We start from the raw sequence: 14,371 nt of genomic DNA, 5'->3' as shown, positions 1-14,371 counted from the left end.
CTAATATTTGGGAAGACATAAACTAAAGCTGAATTTAGAGGAGAGCAGCTCATTTCTAGGAAATTGGTCTGAGTCAGATGAGGCTCACAAACCAGGATGTCCTAACTGTGGCCACTTGCTGGTGACTTTGGTAAAGACTGGGGTAACTGTGGGCTCCTGGCAGATTGTTCATGTCACAAGAGGCTTCCTGGTGAACAGGTCACATTAGAAAACACATCCAAGCTTGAATTGTCATAGAGACTAAGCAGAGAGCAGGTGCCATTAAAAGAGAAAATAAAATTTAAAAAAAAAAAACACCAACAATCTAGCCCCTGTCGCACTTATCCCCCCTAATTTGCAGACCAACTGAGGAATTTCCTTTCCTTTAGCTGTGAATTCCAGAGGTTATTAGAAAACTGAATTTGTCTTTTTATTCTTTTTTAAAATGTTATGTTACAAGGAAATAACTGGTGAGGAAAAAAGACACACCACACAAAGTTGCAATTAACTACACAGCCACAGAAGAATAGGGTGCAGGGAGATTATCCTGATGGGTGAGCAGTTCATTTTTGCATTTGTGATTTGTGATGTGAGTCAAGATAGACTTTTGTAAATGAGAGATTACTTTTTAGATAGGAAGGGAAAATTATTGCAGTCATATGTAGCTTGGTAATTCAAACAAAGCTAGCAACAAAATCACATTCAAGCCCCAAACTAAATTTACCATAAACCACAGGCGACAAAACCATCTCTGTAACCCCAATGTGCATTGTTCATCTTCGCTAAGACGTGTTTCACTCAATTTCCCCATATCCCTCTTCTATCCTTGCAAAAAGAATCATAAAATAAACACTCATCACCAACAAGTTAGTAAACTTATTCTGCTCTACATACTTTTGCCAATTAAACTTAAATACCGAACATATATACATTTGGAAATAAAAGTCCTGTAAAAAATGTGAGAAATATAAAGATAAAAACATCAAATTCAAACATCAAATTGGCAGAGGCCACACTCAGAGAGATGGTAAGGAGCTGCTTACAAGGCTAAGTTCTTTGGATTTGGAGGAGGGAGTACTGCTGGAAGATGCAATAGAGGCTGGACTAATCGGGGCATCTTTCTTGAGCAGGCGTGTCTTGTCTAGGCCATTCTCTCTGGGGGAATGTGCTGGGCTCCCTCGAGGGGAAGATGGATCCTACAAAGGAACATCGTGGATAGTAATGCAAGCACAGCACATTTATAATGCTGGGGTTGTTGGGTGTGGACATTTCTAGCCAAAAGCATTTAATGCATGCTTAGAAGCACAAATGTGCTAGAACAGATAACAATACTCACTGAAACTACTAATGAAAATATTCAGTATTGAGGGCCCCCAAATTATAGTATTTATACTTATTTAAAACCCAAAGAAAAATCAAAACCCCACCCATCTGCAAATTGCACGTCAATGAGACCTGCAGGCTGACCACAGAGATCTCGTGTGCCTTCACTGCAGTACAGAATGACACCTTATTCTTAATAGAATAAGAACGAGAAAAAAAAAAGATCAATAACATATAAAATCAGTAGTATATAATTTTTATGTAAATAAAAAGTGGGTCCCTTTAGAAATCAAGAATATGTTTTGGGTCAGGTGCAGTGGCTCACACCTGTAATCCTAGCCCAGGAGTTTGAGCCCAGCCTAGGTAACATAATGAGACCCCATCTCCACAAAAAATTTAAACATGAGCCAAGCGTGGTGGCACGTGCCTGTAGTTCCAGCTACTCGGGAGGCTGAACAGGGAGAATCACTTTAGCGTAGGAGTTCAAGGCTGCAGTGAACTGTGGTCACAATACTGTACTCTAGCCAGGGCAAGAGAACAAGACCCTGCCTCAAAAAACAACAACAGTAACAAAACGACAAACCTCAAGATATTTTGGATACTAATTGTTTGGGCAACTAGTCTTTGATATGGCTGGGCAAGAGCAAAAAATTAAAGTAGCCACAAACATACCTCATTGGAAACGTCAACCACCAAGTTGTCATCACTTTTCTCACCATCGCTGTCCTGCATTGACAAGTGAGAAGCATTATCTTCTCTCCTCACAAAACATACTACATTTACCCTAAGTAAGTCCAGACTAATTCCTCATATCTTATAAAGATGAGCTGTACCAAACAGTGTTAAATACTTGACAATGTCCTATTTTCTTTAATCCTCATGATGATGCTATGGAGGTGGGTAATATATTTTTCAGATTATGAGACTGATGCACTACCCACTGCACCAAGAGGGTGACCTGATTACATTTTTCATTACAAACTTGAAGCTGATGGTTGGCTTATTACTCCAGAGAGAGGCTGCAAACTGACAGGCCCAGGCTAAATCTGGCCTATAGATAGGTGTGGTCTGGTTTGTTGGTATTTTAAAAAACTGCATATTGGGAGGTAAAAATCCAGATTTCCAGCTTTTCATGAGGCCTGCGGCCCTGTAGGACACCAGCAGGGAAGCAGAGCAGGGGCCGCCTGCCTCCACACTGCTCCATCCAGCTTGCTCCCCCATCTCACTCCTGTGACCTGCCCAGCCACTAAAGGAAAATGAGCTTCATTCCAGGCTAGGGATGATCTTGGATGTCTCTCCATGTTTTATTCCACAACATTTGGTATATCCTTCAGCACATGAATCCATCTAGGCATTTAAACACATTTTTTATGATTTTATATTTTTCTGCTTAACAATTCCAGCTAACCACAGAAAATCCAACCACTCTGAAATGAATGGGGAAGCAAATACACCTATAGAAACAATAATATGGATCATCCAGGTCTTCTGTTAGCTGCCCAATGAAGCATTCTATCCTCACATGCATCTGTACACACACAGGACTTCAGCTAGCCAATGGCTACAGAGCTATAAATACAATAAATGTTTTTTGTCTCCTAAAGGATGTTATCCTGTGTTCCTGTGTTGGCTGGTAATAGTCAAAGGGTAAAATGGCTGCAGATAAAAAGGCAAGCTGGCCTCCCCTAACACGAAGGTGAATGAACTTACATAACGAGCTGCAATTTCCTTCTCTTCAGTTTTCTGCTTTTTGCTCTCTGAAGAGTAGTCTGTGGAGTTTCTGTGCTTCTCAGCACCTCGGAAACTGGCTGATGGGGATACTGAAGAGCTCTGGAATTAGAAGGAGAGGAAGCATGGTTGAGAAATTATCATCTATTTAGCCGAGTGATTTTTAAGTCACTTGAGACTTTCTTTTCTTTTTATTCTTTAGCATATACTTGCAAAGCTGTTAAGAGGAGATAGAAGAGAGCGGAGGAGACGAAAGGAAGAAAACAGGGATATAAAGGGAAAGACAAGTAGCAAAAGACAAGGGGGAAAGATAATGGGAAAGAAAGAAAAAGCGAGAAGAGGCAGAGAGATGGGACAGAGGGAGGAGAGGAAATAAAAAGGGTGGCAGGAATTAGTGTAAACTCAAAACAGAATGGGTTTGGTTTTACGGATATATTGTACTGTTGAAGTGCCTTTAGAAACTTGGGAAAGGGGATGGGCATGGTGATTCACACCTGTAATCCCAGTACTTTGGGAAGCCAAGGCGGGCAGATCACAAGGTCAGGAGGTCGAGACCATCCTGGCCAACATGGTGAAACCCCATCTCCACTAAAAAGACAAAACAAATTAGCTGGGCATGGTGGCGTGCCTGCAGTCCCAGCTACTCAGGAGGCTGAGGCAGGAGAACTGCTTGAACCCGGGAGGCAGATGCTGCAGTGAGCCAAGATGGCGCCACTGCATTCCAGTCTGGGCGACAGAGTGAGACTCTGTCTCAAAAAAAAGAAAGTTGGGAAAGGAAGCATATATGAGAAAAAAGGGAAGGAGAAAAAGCCAGGTTTTTTTGTTTGTTTTGTTTTGTTTTTAAAGTTTGCTGGCTAATGGGAAGCCAGCATTTCAAGCTTCTATAGAAAAACTATAAAGTAGAGCTTTTAAGAGGTAATTAGTAAGTCAATGAAAAAAAAGGGGGAAAAGTAATTTTGGGGGATTTGAGCAACCGAAGATGGCAGTCATGTGACATATAGGTCATATTTATGAAGTTTTGCTCAGTGCCATATATTAGGGCCTGGAAGATACAGAGTGGCAGGAAAAACACCACCTGCAAAAATGCGTATTATTCCTTTCTCACTCCTATAGTTTTCATGAACCCACACCTTTCAATGTCTGGAAACCTAGGAATGCCACTGGGGCCAGGGAATGGAGAAAGATGCTCCATGCCTCTTGGGACCACACTTAGGCTCAGCCTGTATGCTTCACCTCTGCTTTCAAGGAGCTCTCAACTGGAGAAGTCTCCTATACACACAAGAGACGTGGGTGACAAGACCTGAAGCAGAGAATGACTCTATCTGCCATGAAGGTCAGGTGGTTATTGGGCACATTTAGATAATATGAGAGCTTAAAATCATGGATGAAGAAGTGAAAAAAGTGCCAATGAAAACTGGAACACTCTTAACAACTGCCTAGTGACTAAGCTTCAGACAGACCAAAGAAAAGATCTAAATGCAGGTGAGGTGGGAGAGCGGGAGCTGGACTGAAGGCTGCACTATGCTGCTGAGTGGTGAATGGCAAAAACCTGAGTAACACAGTCCCTTGGCAGGGAACCAGGGCAGGGCTCCCAAGTGTGAATGACCCTAACCCAGGGTAAGAAAGGGCTGATCTTGGAGAGTAGTAGAAAGAATATCTGAAAATCTCTATCGAAAAAAAGTTATAGGAAGAACAATCACCACTGGAACGTCTCTGTCTGGCATGCAAATCAATTCAGAAAACTGGTCAGGAAAGCTCTTCCTCATTTATAAATTTATTTCATATAAGACTAACTCTTTGAACGGGGTTTTTTTTTTTTTTTTTTTTTGCTTTATCTTAGTCTGTTGGTAATAACTGATGTTTATAAAAACATACAACATTTACGAGGCCCTTTTAATTAACTATGAGAGAAAGTGTGTTACCCAGAACTTTTGGGTCTATGTTCCATTTTATTTCCACTGAGCCTTAATGTCACAATCTCTTTTGTGGCATTTCTGAACTTTCAAAGCACATTGTTAAGAAGATTGATAGTCTTTCTTCATACCTGTGATGATGGCAACTCTTTATTACAAGCTCCAAAGATGTGCAGGTGGGAGTTTGGTGGGGGAGAGAGATGGGACCAGTGAGTGGGTGCCCACTGGGAGGGGCTGGGGACCTCTAAATCCTTCCCTGCTGTGCCAGCCCCTCTTGAGGTTTTATATGAATACTCTATCCCTATCAAACATTCAGCCTTAAACTTAGTGGCAGAAAAGACTGCAGGCATTATTCAGTAAGGCTGAAGATTGACACAAAACATTACGAGCCAAACGATTTTTTAAAGTGGACTACTTCTTGACTTTTGTGTATCTCTGCTGAGTTCCAAACCTCACTCCCAAGCCATGAGACTTGGGTCAACACTTCTGCTTTGCTTTCACACAACCCAATGCACTCAGTAGGTTTTCATGACCACTGAAACCATGCATGCAATCATCATCTGTGGGTTACTATCTACCATACTTCATGCCTCAATCCCATTTCTAGTTTTCCCCTCTCCAGTCTATCCACCTCACTTCTGGAATTCATACTTCCCAAAGAGAGGTTCAGCCTGTTTTAACTCCTCTTTTAAAACGACAGTTTCCTACTGTTCACAGGGGGGAAAAAATTCCAAATTTCTGAGTATGGCTGTTTTCCAAAGTCCTCACTCCACACCCCAATCCAGAGTCCTGGCCTTGTATCCTACATCAGCACTATAAGCCAGTGTTCCCCTGGGCTCTGTGTATTTTCGTTGCATCTGTAGCCTTTTTTCCTGGCTTATGGCAATGACTATTTTCTCAAGATCTATCTTTTGAAATCCCCCACTATCCTTAAGAATTAGCTCTAATGTCACCTTTCAAAGCTTCCTCAGATGCTGTCAGGCAGAATTAATCATTCATTCCTCTTTGTTCCCTTAACATTTTGTTCCTCCAATGAGTAAAGCACTCACAACAAATTTATTGCTGTGTTTACAAGGCCACTTCCCACTTTAGGCTGTGGGTTCCCTGAGGGTGGGGCACCTAGCATCATGAGCAGAAGGGAACTGCCCAGAAATATTTCTCAACACAAATGGCTGAACATCCCCTCTGCACGCCTCAATCTCACTCCAAATCTCTTATGATACATTCCTTTTCTGAGCATCACTAGGATGAACAATTCCATGGGAGACCATTCACTAGAGTAAGATTTGTGTTGTGGTGCCCTTGGAATCGGTAATATGGCAATTCAGCCCCTTCCTCACCTTTGCTCCTTTACCTACCTTTAGATGCACTAAATCTGGCTAATTTCATATTTTACAAAAAGAAGAAAAATGGAGTATATATATCTTTTATTAACAATTCTCTGATTCTGCTATATTCTATTGAAAGTTATTTCCACATTGTTTAAGAGGAAAAATTTCTAAACAAAACAATTTCTTAAAAATACTAAAAGGTAATGCCTATTTAGATTTAGATTTTATGTTCATTTATTGGCTCATATGTACAACCAAATACTTTATATTTTTCTTAAGCTAGCTGTTTCCGGTTTTGCAGGCAGCGTTGTATTTTTGAATTTGACTGTAGAACAGAGTTACATGTTGGAGTTTCCTGGTAGAATGATAAAGTAGTTAATTATCACTAGCATTTAAAGGTTAAGCTGCACAATGGGCACTGGGGCAATCAGCAATGTTCTAATAACGTAATTACTCTGGAATCAAATTGGACTTGGCACAGACTCTCATCATGAATCTTGTAAGTCCACCATTCTGCCACAGGAATGCCACTTGGATCTTTGCTAGGCATGTGAATAAGAGGAATTAAATAAATACCGATAAAGTCACGCTTTTACTAGAAAAGCTTTTTATTTTATTATTTTTTATTTCTCTATTATTATTTTAAAAGCTCAATTTAGATATTTCTCAAGTTTACTACATAAGAAACTTACTGAAGCTGCATTGTGACCCTATAAATCTACAAATTTAGAAGGATTAAACACAAGTCTTTCTCACTACAGTTTGAGTGTGTGTGTGTGTATGTGTGTGTGTATCTCAGCAAATCTGTTATGATTGGAGAGTCACAGTCACAAGCAATGGTTGATCCAGAGAAAGCAAAATACCCTGAATGTGAATGTTTAGTAAAGCTCTGGATTTTAAAAGTAAACACTTATGCTGGGATATTTAAAAAGAACAGGGTAGATCTGTTTAAGAAAAAGAGCAGGAAAACAAGGAGAAACCAAGAAAAAAATACTAAAGGATTAAAAGACTTATTACATGGAAACCCCAATTGCTTTGGTAGCAAAAGGTAAGCTTTAAAAAGCTACAATCAGGTTCTAATTTCACTATGAGAAGATTCTAGTTCCTAGATTAAAGACCATCCCAGACTTTACTAGGGCTGTTGACCATGTCAGATGGAAAACTGACACCTCCAGCAACTTGAAAGGGAAGGCCCCACCCCTCCACCTTTACTCCTCTGCCACCTCAAGATCAAAGATGACAATGTATGAGAAAGACTTCTATAAAGTAACTTCCCCCTCCAAAAGAAGATGCTGTTGTTATAATTAGCTAATTTTAATAACAGGGAGCACAGATTTTAATAGCAGGCAAGAGCATCTCTCTGGAGTCAGACTGCCTGGTGTGAGTCTAGAGTCTTCACTTAATAGCCGTGTAGCCGTAAGGGATGTTGCTTAGTCTCAGCCTCTCTTTAGTCTGGGGTAACAACACACCATTCTCAGCCCCACGGGCTGCTTTGAGGACCAAGAAAAATAATCCACATAAAGTACAACGCGCAGTCCCAGGCACATAGCCTAGCCCCTCAACAGTGCAACTTAGTCCTATCACTGTATACTGGACTCCAGTTGATTCTACTTACTTTAGAGATTGGGATGGTGACCTAGTGTGGATCTTCTATTTTAAACCTTATGTTAGGTCTTTTCTAGACATTTGTGTAGGACTTCCCCCGGCATAGATATTCTGATGCCCCATAATTATAGGGTTTTAATATGCTACTATTCACCAAAACTTTTCTCCTTTCAACAATCACGATAAGGTTTTGGTTCAATACTGCACAGAGGCAAGACTGCAAATACCATCTCCACAATGGACTTTCTAATTTGATTTCAAATGCACACCATGCCAATTTTGCTTTCCATTCACATAGGTGCAGTGCTTAGACTTCCCTGCCCATAGACGATAACAACCAGAAAGAACATGCTAAAGGTCGCATGGAAACCATGATCAAGCAGCCTAAAACTCATTCGTTATGGCTTGTTTGCTCATCAGCTATGGCCTTCAAAAATCGTATCCACACGGTACAAAAGGGTAAATCAGTTTTCAAACAGATAAATGGGATAATGAGGAGTCAGAAGGCACCATTAAAATATGTCAAGGGTAATTGCAAGTCCTGGTTTGCCCTTTCTACACCTGTTGTCCAGACTTCCCTTCACTCTCAAAAATGGCCAAGTTTAGACGATAAATTATAGTTACTCTTAACTATAGTTCAGTCACTATAGGAATTCTCAAACATTAATCAGAGTCAGGGACGATTCAAGTTGAGTTTGTTTTTGGTGATGGGGACAGGGGTGGAGGCACAGAAGACAGAAAGCTGAAGAAGGCCCCTGTAGATCCTTTACTGATGCCATAACCAAAGTCCTCAATCATATTTTCCTCTGCAACCCCTTAGAAAAGCAAAAGACCCATGTCAAAAATAAAAATGAACACTGGTGACTCTATAGTCATGAATCATCCAAAGAGTTGATCATGTTCACCAGACCACAAAGCACTGTATTTCTGTTTTTTTGGAACTACTTTGAGTAAGTTTGGAAAGTAATATCCTGAATAAACCTACGTACATCAAACTACTGTTGTACCATAACCCAGCTAGTTCTGCTTGGATTTTATTGTACAGAATTACACAAAATGTTTATTTTCCCATTCATTGAGCTCTTTATAACTGATAAAACATTTTAACATATTATTATCTCATTTACAGGGAAACCACCAGGATATATATATATATATATATATATATATATATATATATATATGTATATATATATAAGAAATAATCCTCAATTGGAAAAAAGTAAATATAAAACCTTTAAAATAAAAATTATTTGGTCAAAATGCACAAGTCTCACATACTAACACATAACACATGTAAATTTATGTAAATGAACTTAAAATTTATAGCATGCTGGTGGTAAAAAACTTGAATATAGTAGAGCTCTGACTGAGCCAGTCACTGGTGTCAGTTTACTGCTCATCACAGTAAGAGGTTTTTTTTTTTTTATAACCTGCTTGATTAAGGAAGTCATTAATAGCACAATCTGTATAAAACTCTCACAGAACTTGCTTTTTTCAAATTAACATAAATCAAAACTCACCTTCAAAAATGACTGGGACTTTCTAAAGACCTGCCCTTGTTAAAAGAAGATTTAATATAATCTCCATATAAAGTAATGAATCTATTCTTAACAAATGTTTCACCTTCTGTAACATTTCATGAACAATATATTCTTTAAAATGTTCTATTGTTTTTGTCTCTGCTTCTCTACTGGTAAGAGAAACCTGGATCAAGGTAAATTTCTTTTGCAGGTAATCAAAATATTATCAAACCAGAGGAACCAACAGTCAGAAGAATAACAGAAGAGAGGCAGTGTCTACAATGGTTATGCTATAGGTATAAAAGTCAGACAGCCTTGGGTTCAAGACCAGGCTGTAACACTTGCTATGTGACCTTGGGAAAATTCATGAACCTCTTTAAGCTTCCATTTCTCCAGTAGGTAAGACGAGGGTGTTAGCAGCACTTCCTTGTAAGTTGCCATAAGGATAAAGAAGAATTCAACCTAGCATCTAGTACTAGTAAGCCCCCATAGACAGCTATTCCCTTTTGGCAAATGTGGAAACAACCGCATATTTTTTGTCTGCTTATGGACTCATTCAGCAAGTATTTAACCCACTAAGTACAGAAACACATGAAATGTCTTGAATAAAATATTAATACACACCTTGAAGAATGAAATATACACCTTGTTTTTCAGTAGGGCTCCTTGAGTCAAAATACTTAGGATACAAAAGTATTACATATTTTTTTCTTCATGTGTAGTAGAAAATACAGCACTTCAATATTAATTCATTCATGTTCTGTTTTCATGGCCTCAGCATTATGTATTGCTTGGTCAGTATAAAACGCTCTAATAATTTATAAGATATCAATAAAATTGATTTTAAATTAGAACATTATCTTAATGTCCTCTCGGGGGTTTCTTCACTGTTGCTTCCTCTTCCTGGAATAAAGCTATTGGCTCCACCCCAGAAATTTCATTAAACACAGTTACTTTAGCTGACAAACTGAGCTGCTGGGACATGATGCTTTGATGCCAAAGACACAGGGTTGATTCTTATGTAGGGAGCTTAGTTGCCCTCTCTTGAAAGCTAGTCTGCATGTGGTGCAAGTGTTGGGCCACACAAGGAAGAAAGTAGATGAATGAGTTGGAACAAGTATAACCCCTCACCACTGATGGAGAGAAGAATCCAAAGTACAAGCTGAATTAATCAAGTAATCCCTCTCCTGATCATTAGAGATGGCATGGTATTAACAGTCTAACAGAAATTGTAATAAAAATTGCCAACTGCATACAACTTTGTATTGTGTTCATCGTTTAAACTACCTATCACCCCAAAGTCATTTCGCACTTTTCAATCCAATGGACCTCCTCAAAGTTTGCAAAGTCTAACGTTTCTGTGTCCATTTGTTCTCCACCAAGAATTCTCGCTCTCCTTAATACAAATTCTATAAATCTTGTATGCTAACTCTGTAAATTACAGTTACATGCACTGGCCACTTTCTTCTGGAATTATTTTTTTCAGTATATGACCTGTAAAACATATCATAAACCACTCATTCACCTACTGCTTTATAACCAATGTTACTAAGTCTCACTGGCAAATCTCATGTGGTACATGAGTTTGACTGCCCTAAAAACAAAAGTGGAGAGGGTCGGCAAAAATCTTTCCTGGATGTTCACGGAAGGTGCACTGGCTTTATACCTATTCCTGCACTGTGCTCTGTTTTTGAATGAAAATATCAACACAATCATAACAGCTGCTTTGACAAAGCTGAAGTAGGGTAACAGCTCAGAGAAATAAGTTACTAAGCTTTAGGACTTGGCAAGCTGTATCTTAATGGACCAGAATCTTCATTTTAGTAACTATTAACATTTATTAGAAAAGAAAGTCTTTTCATGTTGCTATTTTTTTCCAGTAAACTGCTTTAATCTATTTGAAAGGATAAACTTTTTTTTCCAAAGAGTTAACTCCACAGATTCTCATATATATTCTTATGTATTCTGTATGCAAATATACTCTATACAATGTCTGAGGGTAATACAACAGGAACAAAGAAAGAAATGACAATATATCAATTTAAAGGAAGGCTGCCTAATAAGTTTTAAGGTCGCTAATCAGGAACTCTGGTCTTCTTCATATCACCACAAAAGGGCTAAACAGTTTTCAATTATCGCTTAACTGATTGGTCTTAAGGGCCTTCATTAAAATATTAAAGTTATTCTTTAGAATGGCGCTGACAGACAGAAATATAACGTGAACCACCTATGTATTTTACACTTTTCGGATAGTCAGATTTTTTTAAATGTATAACAGTAAAATTAACTTTGGTCATCTATTTAATCCAATACTTCAAAAAATACCATGTCAATACACATATTAATATGAAAATTATGTGACATTTTACATTTTTTTAGTACTAACTGTTCAAAATCTGATGTGCATTTTATACTGACAACAGTACACCTCAATTTGGACTGGCCACATTGCTGCTGCTGAAAAGCCACATGTGGCTTGTGGTTACCATGTCAGACAACACAGGTCTAAAAGTTCTCAGAGTCACAACAGAAATCAACACCCATTAAGACAAACATCTCACACTTGATATAAGTAGCAGGTGTCATCTAGCTCCTGCCCACCTTCTCCAATCTGATCTGAAAATTTCCTTCTCAGAGCATCAGACAACCCAAACGTTTTCATCCTTCAGAGCCTCTGTGCAGACTTCTGCCAAGAACTCTCTTTCCCAGCCTGAGTGGCTAGCATCTTTTCATCTTTTATGTTTCAGCTTAAATGTCACATCTTCAGAAAGGTCTTATCTGTAATGCTATCCAAGGAGCTCCCTCCAGCCGATCTCTAACACACTCCCTTGTGTGCTTCCTTCCCAGCACTGTGGCTGTGGCTACTCTTTTGATTATTTATCTCATCTACTTGACTAGAAGCTCCATGAAGGCAAGGACCATGCCCGTTTGGATCACCACGAAAATCCAGTACTTCGGTGTTTTAATTGACAGCTGCTGAACAAATGAATGGGCACAAAACTTGGTTCTGCTCATGTATGCTTCATGTTACCATATTATGTTCATTATATTAAGATAGGAGATTATGCATTCCTAAAGGTCATGCACTATTGTGTCTTATTTCTTTGCATCCTCAGTGCTTAATATAATGCCTGTAATACAAGAACAGTGGTGTGTGTGTGTGTGTGTGTGTGTGTGTGTGTGTGTGTGATATGCATGTGTAGGCACACCAAAGGAGGGAGGCAGCCTTCAAAAATAGTAATTTTGAAAGTAATAGGGTGACAAGATAATTTTCAGAACTATGTTGAAAAGACAGTTAAAGCTGGTGCCTTTTCACTGCTGCTCTCCTCACCAATCAAGGATGCAGGCCCCTCCCCCAAGGTCAGTGCCCAGTCCTGGCCTCTGGGTGGGCATGCAATGAATATTCATTGTTGGATAAATGTATGAAGGCCACCTTTTTAAAAATTGTAATAGAAATTAATCTTTCCTATAAGAGGGAAAGTTTTCAACAGGTTATCCCTTTCCTTGTCTCTCATCACACACTCCTCAGCTGTCTGTGACCACAGGGAAACAAATCTTACTTAAGTCTGGCCATTGAAAAGACAGGATTTAAAGGAATCCTGCCTGACAGACCCAGGGAAGAATGCAGGCATCAGCAGTTTTTCTGTGCTGCTCATTTAGAGAATAGTGACCCTGGGGAGCTCCTTGAAATGTTTATCCCCCAAGGAGGTATGTGGTAAAAGGAAAAACATCCTTAGTCCTCCCCCCTGCTTTTTTTTTTTCTGGTTAGTAAGTCACCACACACAGATGATGAGAGAAAAAGCCAAATATAAGGCAGACAGATATAATACTTGTTTTTTAAGGAAGATGTTTACATTGGTTGATATTTAAGTCATAGATGACTATCTGGTGCTTTATGTAAATTTTTATTATGTAAAGCAACATAAAGCATTATTAGTATCAGTTATGACTGATAGTAACTTCAGTATGCTGAGGAATGAAAACAAATGAGACATAGATACTTAAGAGATACAATTTCAGTTCATTCTACAGAAACGATTTCGAGCTTTCACATGACAACAAGATCTAAGATGCAGGAGACTTTGAGGAAACAAAAAACACTGGAAGAACAGGTTGATTCACCAAGCATGTGCCAAAATTACTCTGGTCTAACCAGACAAGAGCACTCCACTAACCAGTGCTAAAATGTTGAAAGGTAAGTCCAGTTATGATCTAATCTCTCACCCTCCCCCAGCAAAAGATCACAGGTCAGAGAACTAAATTATAAAGGACTGATGAAAAATATCTTAGCCCCATTCTACTTGCCATTTCAGACAACTGTGAGTCCTGGTCTATCGCTCCTGTTTCTCTGACCTTTCCCTCTCCCTCTTTCTCCTTCCATTTGCTTTTCTCTTTTCCGTTCTCCACACTCCCCCCTCCGCCCTTGCCCTGCCAGCAATACCTCTGTCAATACTCTGTCTTGCTGGTGGCACTGTGGGCTAAAGAGGTTGTTGACCCTTATTCTAACATGTCCTTTTAGGTTAATTACTTTTGTATACTTGGTGTACCCAGTGACATTTAATCACTACAGTGCTACTCAGTAAACAGAAATGAATGGAGCCAACTGCAATTTGGCATCAAGCTAAGTGGTGCAGTAATAGCAGCATGCTGAAAATGGACTGCAAGAAAATACTCTCACTCACCACACAGAGAAATGAGGTGAATGCCATTTGATCAATCACTATTTTATTAAAAAGAATGCTAGCTCAGTGATGCGCTTTTGCTATTTAATACTAAATATGGCTCGAAGGATATGATGCACTTTTTAATGCAAGGACAATTCATAAGTGTTTGCTGAACAAATGAAGGAAGATTAAAATAACTCAAAGCAGAGGTACAACTTTTGTGGTTGAGTTTGTCTCTCTCTTTCCATGCATGCACACGTGTGGCATGTGTGCATGCATGTCCCACCGCAGGACAGCTCTCTGCT

General features: G+C 39.2%; 1 protein-coding gene across 15 annotated transcripts in view; it reads right to left on the bottom strand.

The window, feature by feature from the left end:
* Positions 1-14,371, bottom strand: part of LOC100995596 (transducin-like enhancer protein 4) — a 155,641-nt gene that overhangs the window by 18,766 nt on the left and 122,504 nt on the right. For 11 of the 15 annotated variants that reach the window (XM_034967520.3, XM_034967521.3, XM_034967527.3 and 8 more), the window contains 3 exons: positions 3,013-3,132; positions 1,975-2,028; positions 1,023-1,175 (listed from right to left, as the gene is read on the bottom strand). In XM_034967520.3, coding sequence (XP_034823411.1) covers positions 1,023-1,175; positions 1,975-2,028; positions 3,013-3,132 — 327 coding nt within the window. Of the gene's footprint in view, positions 1-703; positions 800-1,022; positions 1,176-1,974; positions 2,029-3,012; positions 3,133-14,371 lie in introns of all 15 variants that reach the window. The other 4 variants (XM_063593984.1, XM_063593985.1, XM_063593986.1 and 1 more) reach the window with 2 other exon arrangements.

The sequence above is a fragment of the Pan paniscus genome, chromosome 11 (assembly GCF_029289425.2).
Source record: "Pan paniscus chromosome 11, NHGRI_mPanPan1-v2.0_pri, whole genome shotgun sequence".
In the NCBI taxonomy this organism is placed as follows: Eukaryota; Metazoa; Chordata; class Mammalia; order Primates; family Hominidae; genus Pan; species Pan paniscus.
This window is presented reverse-complemented; position numbering and strand designations above follow the sequence as displayed.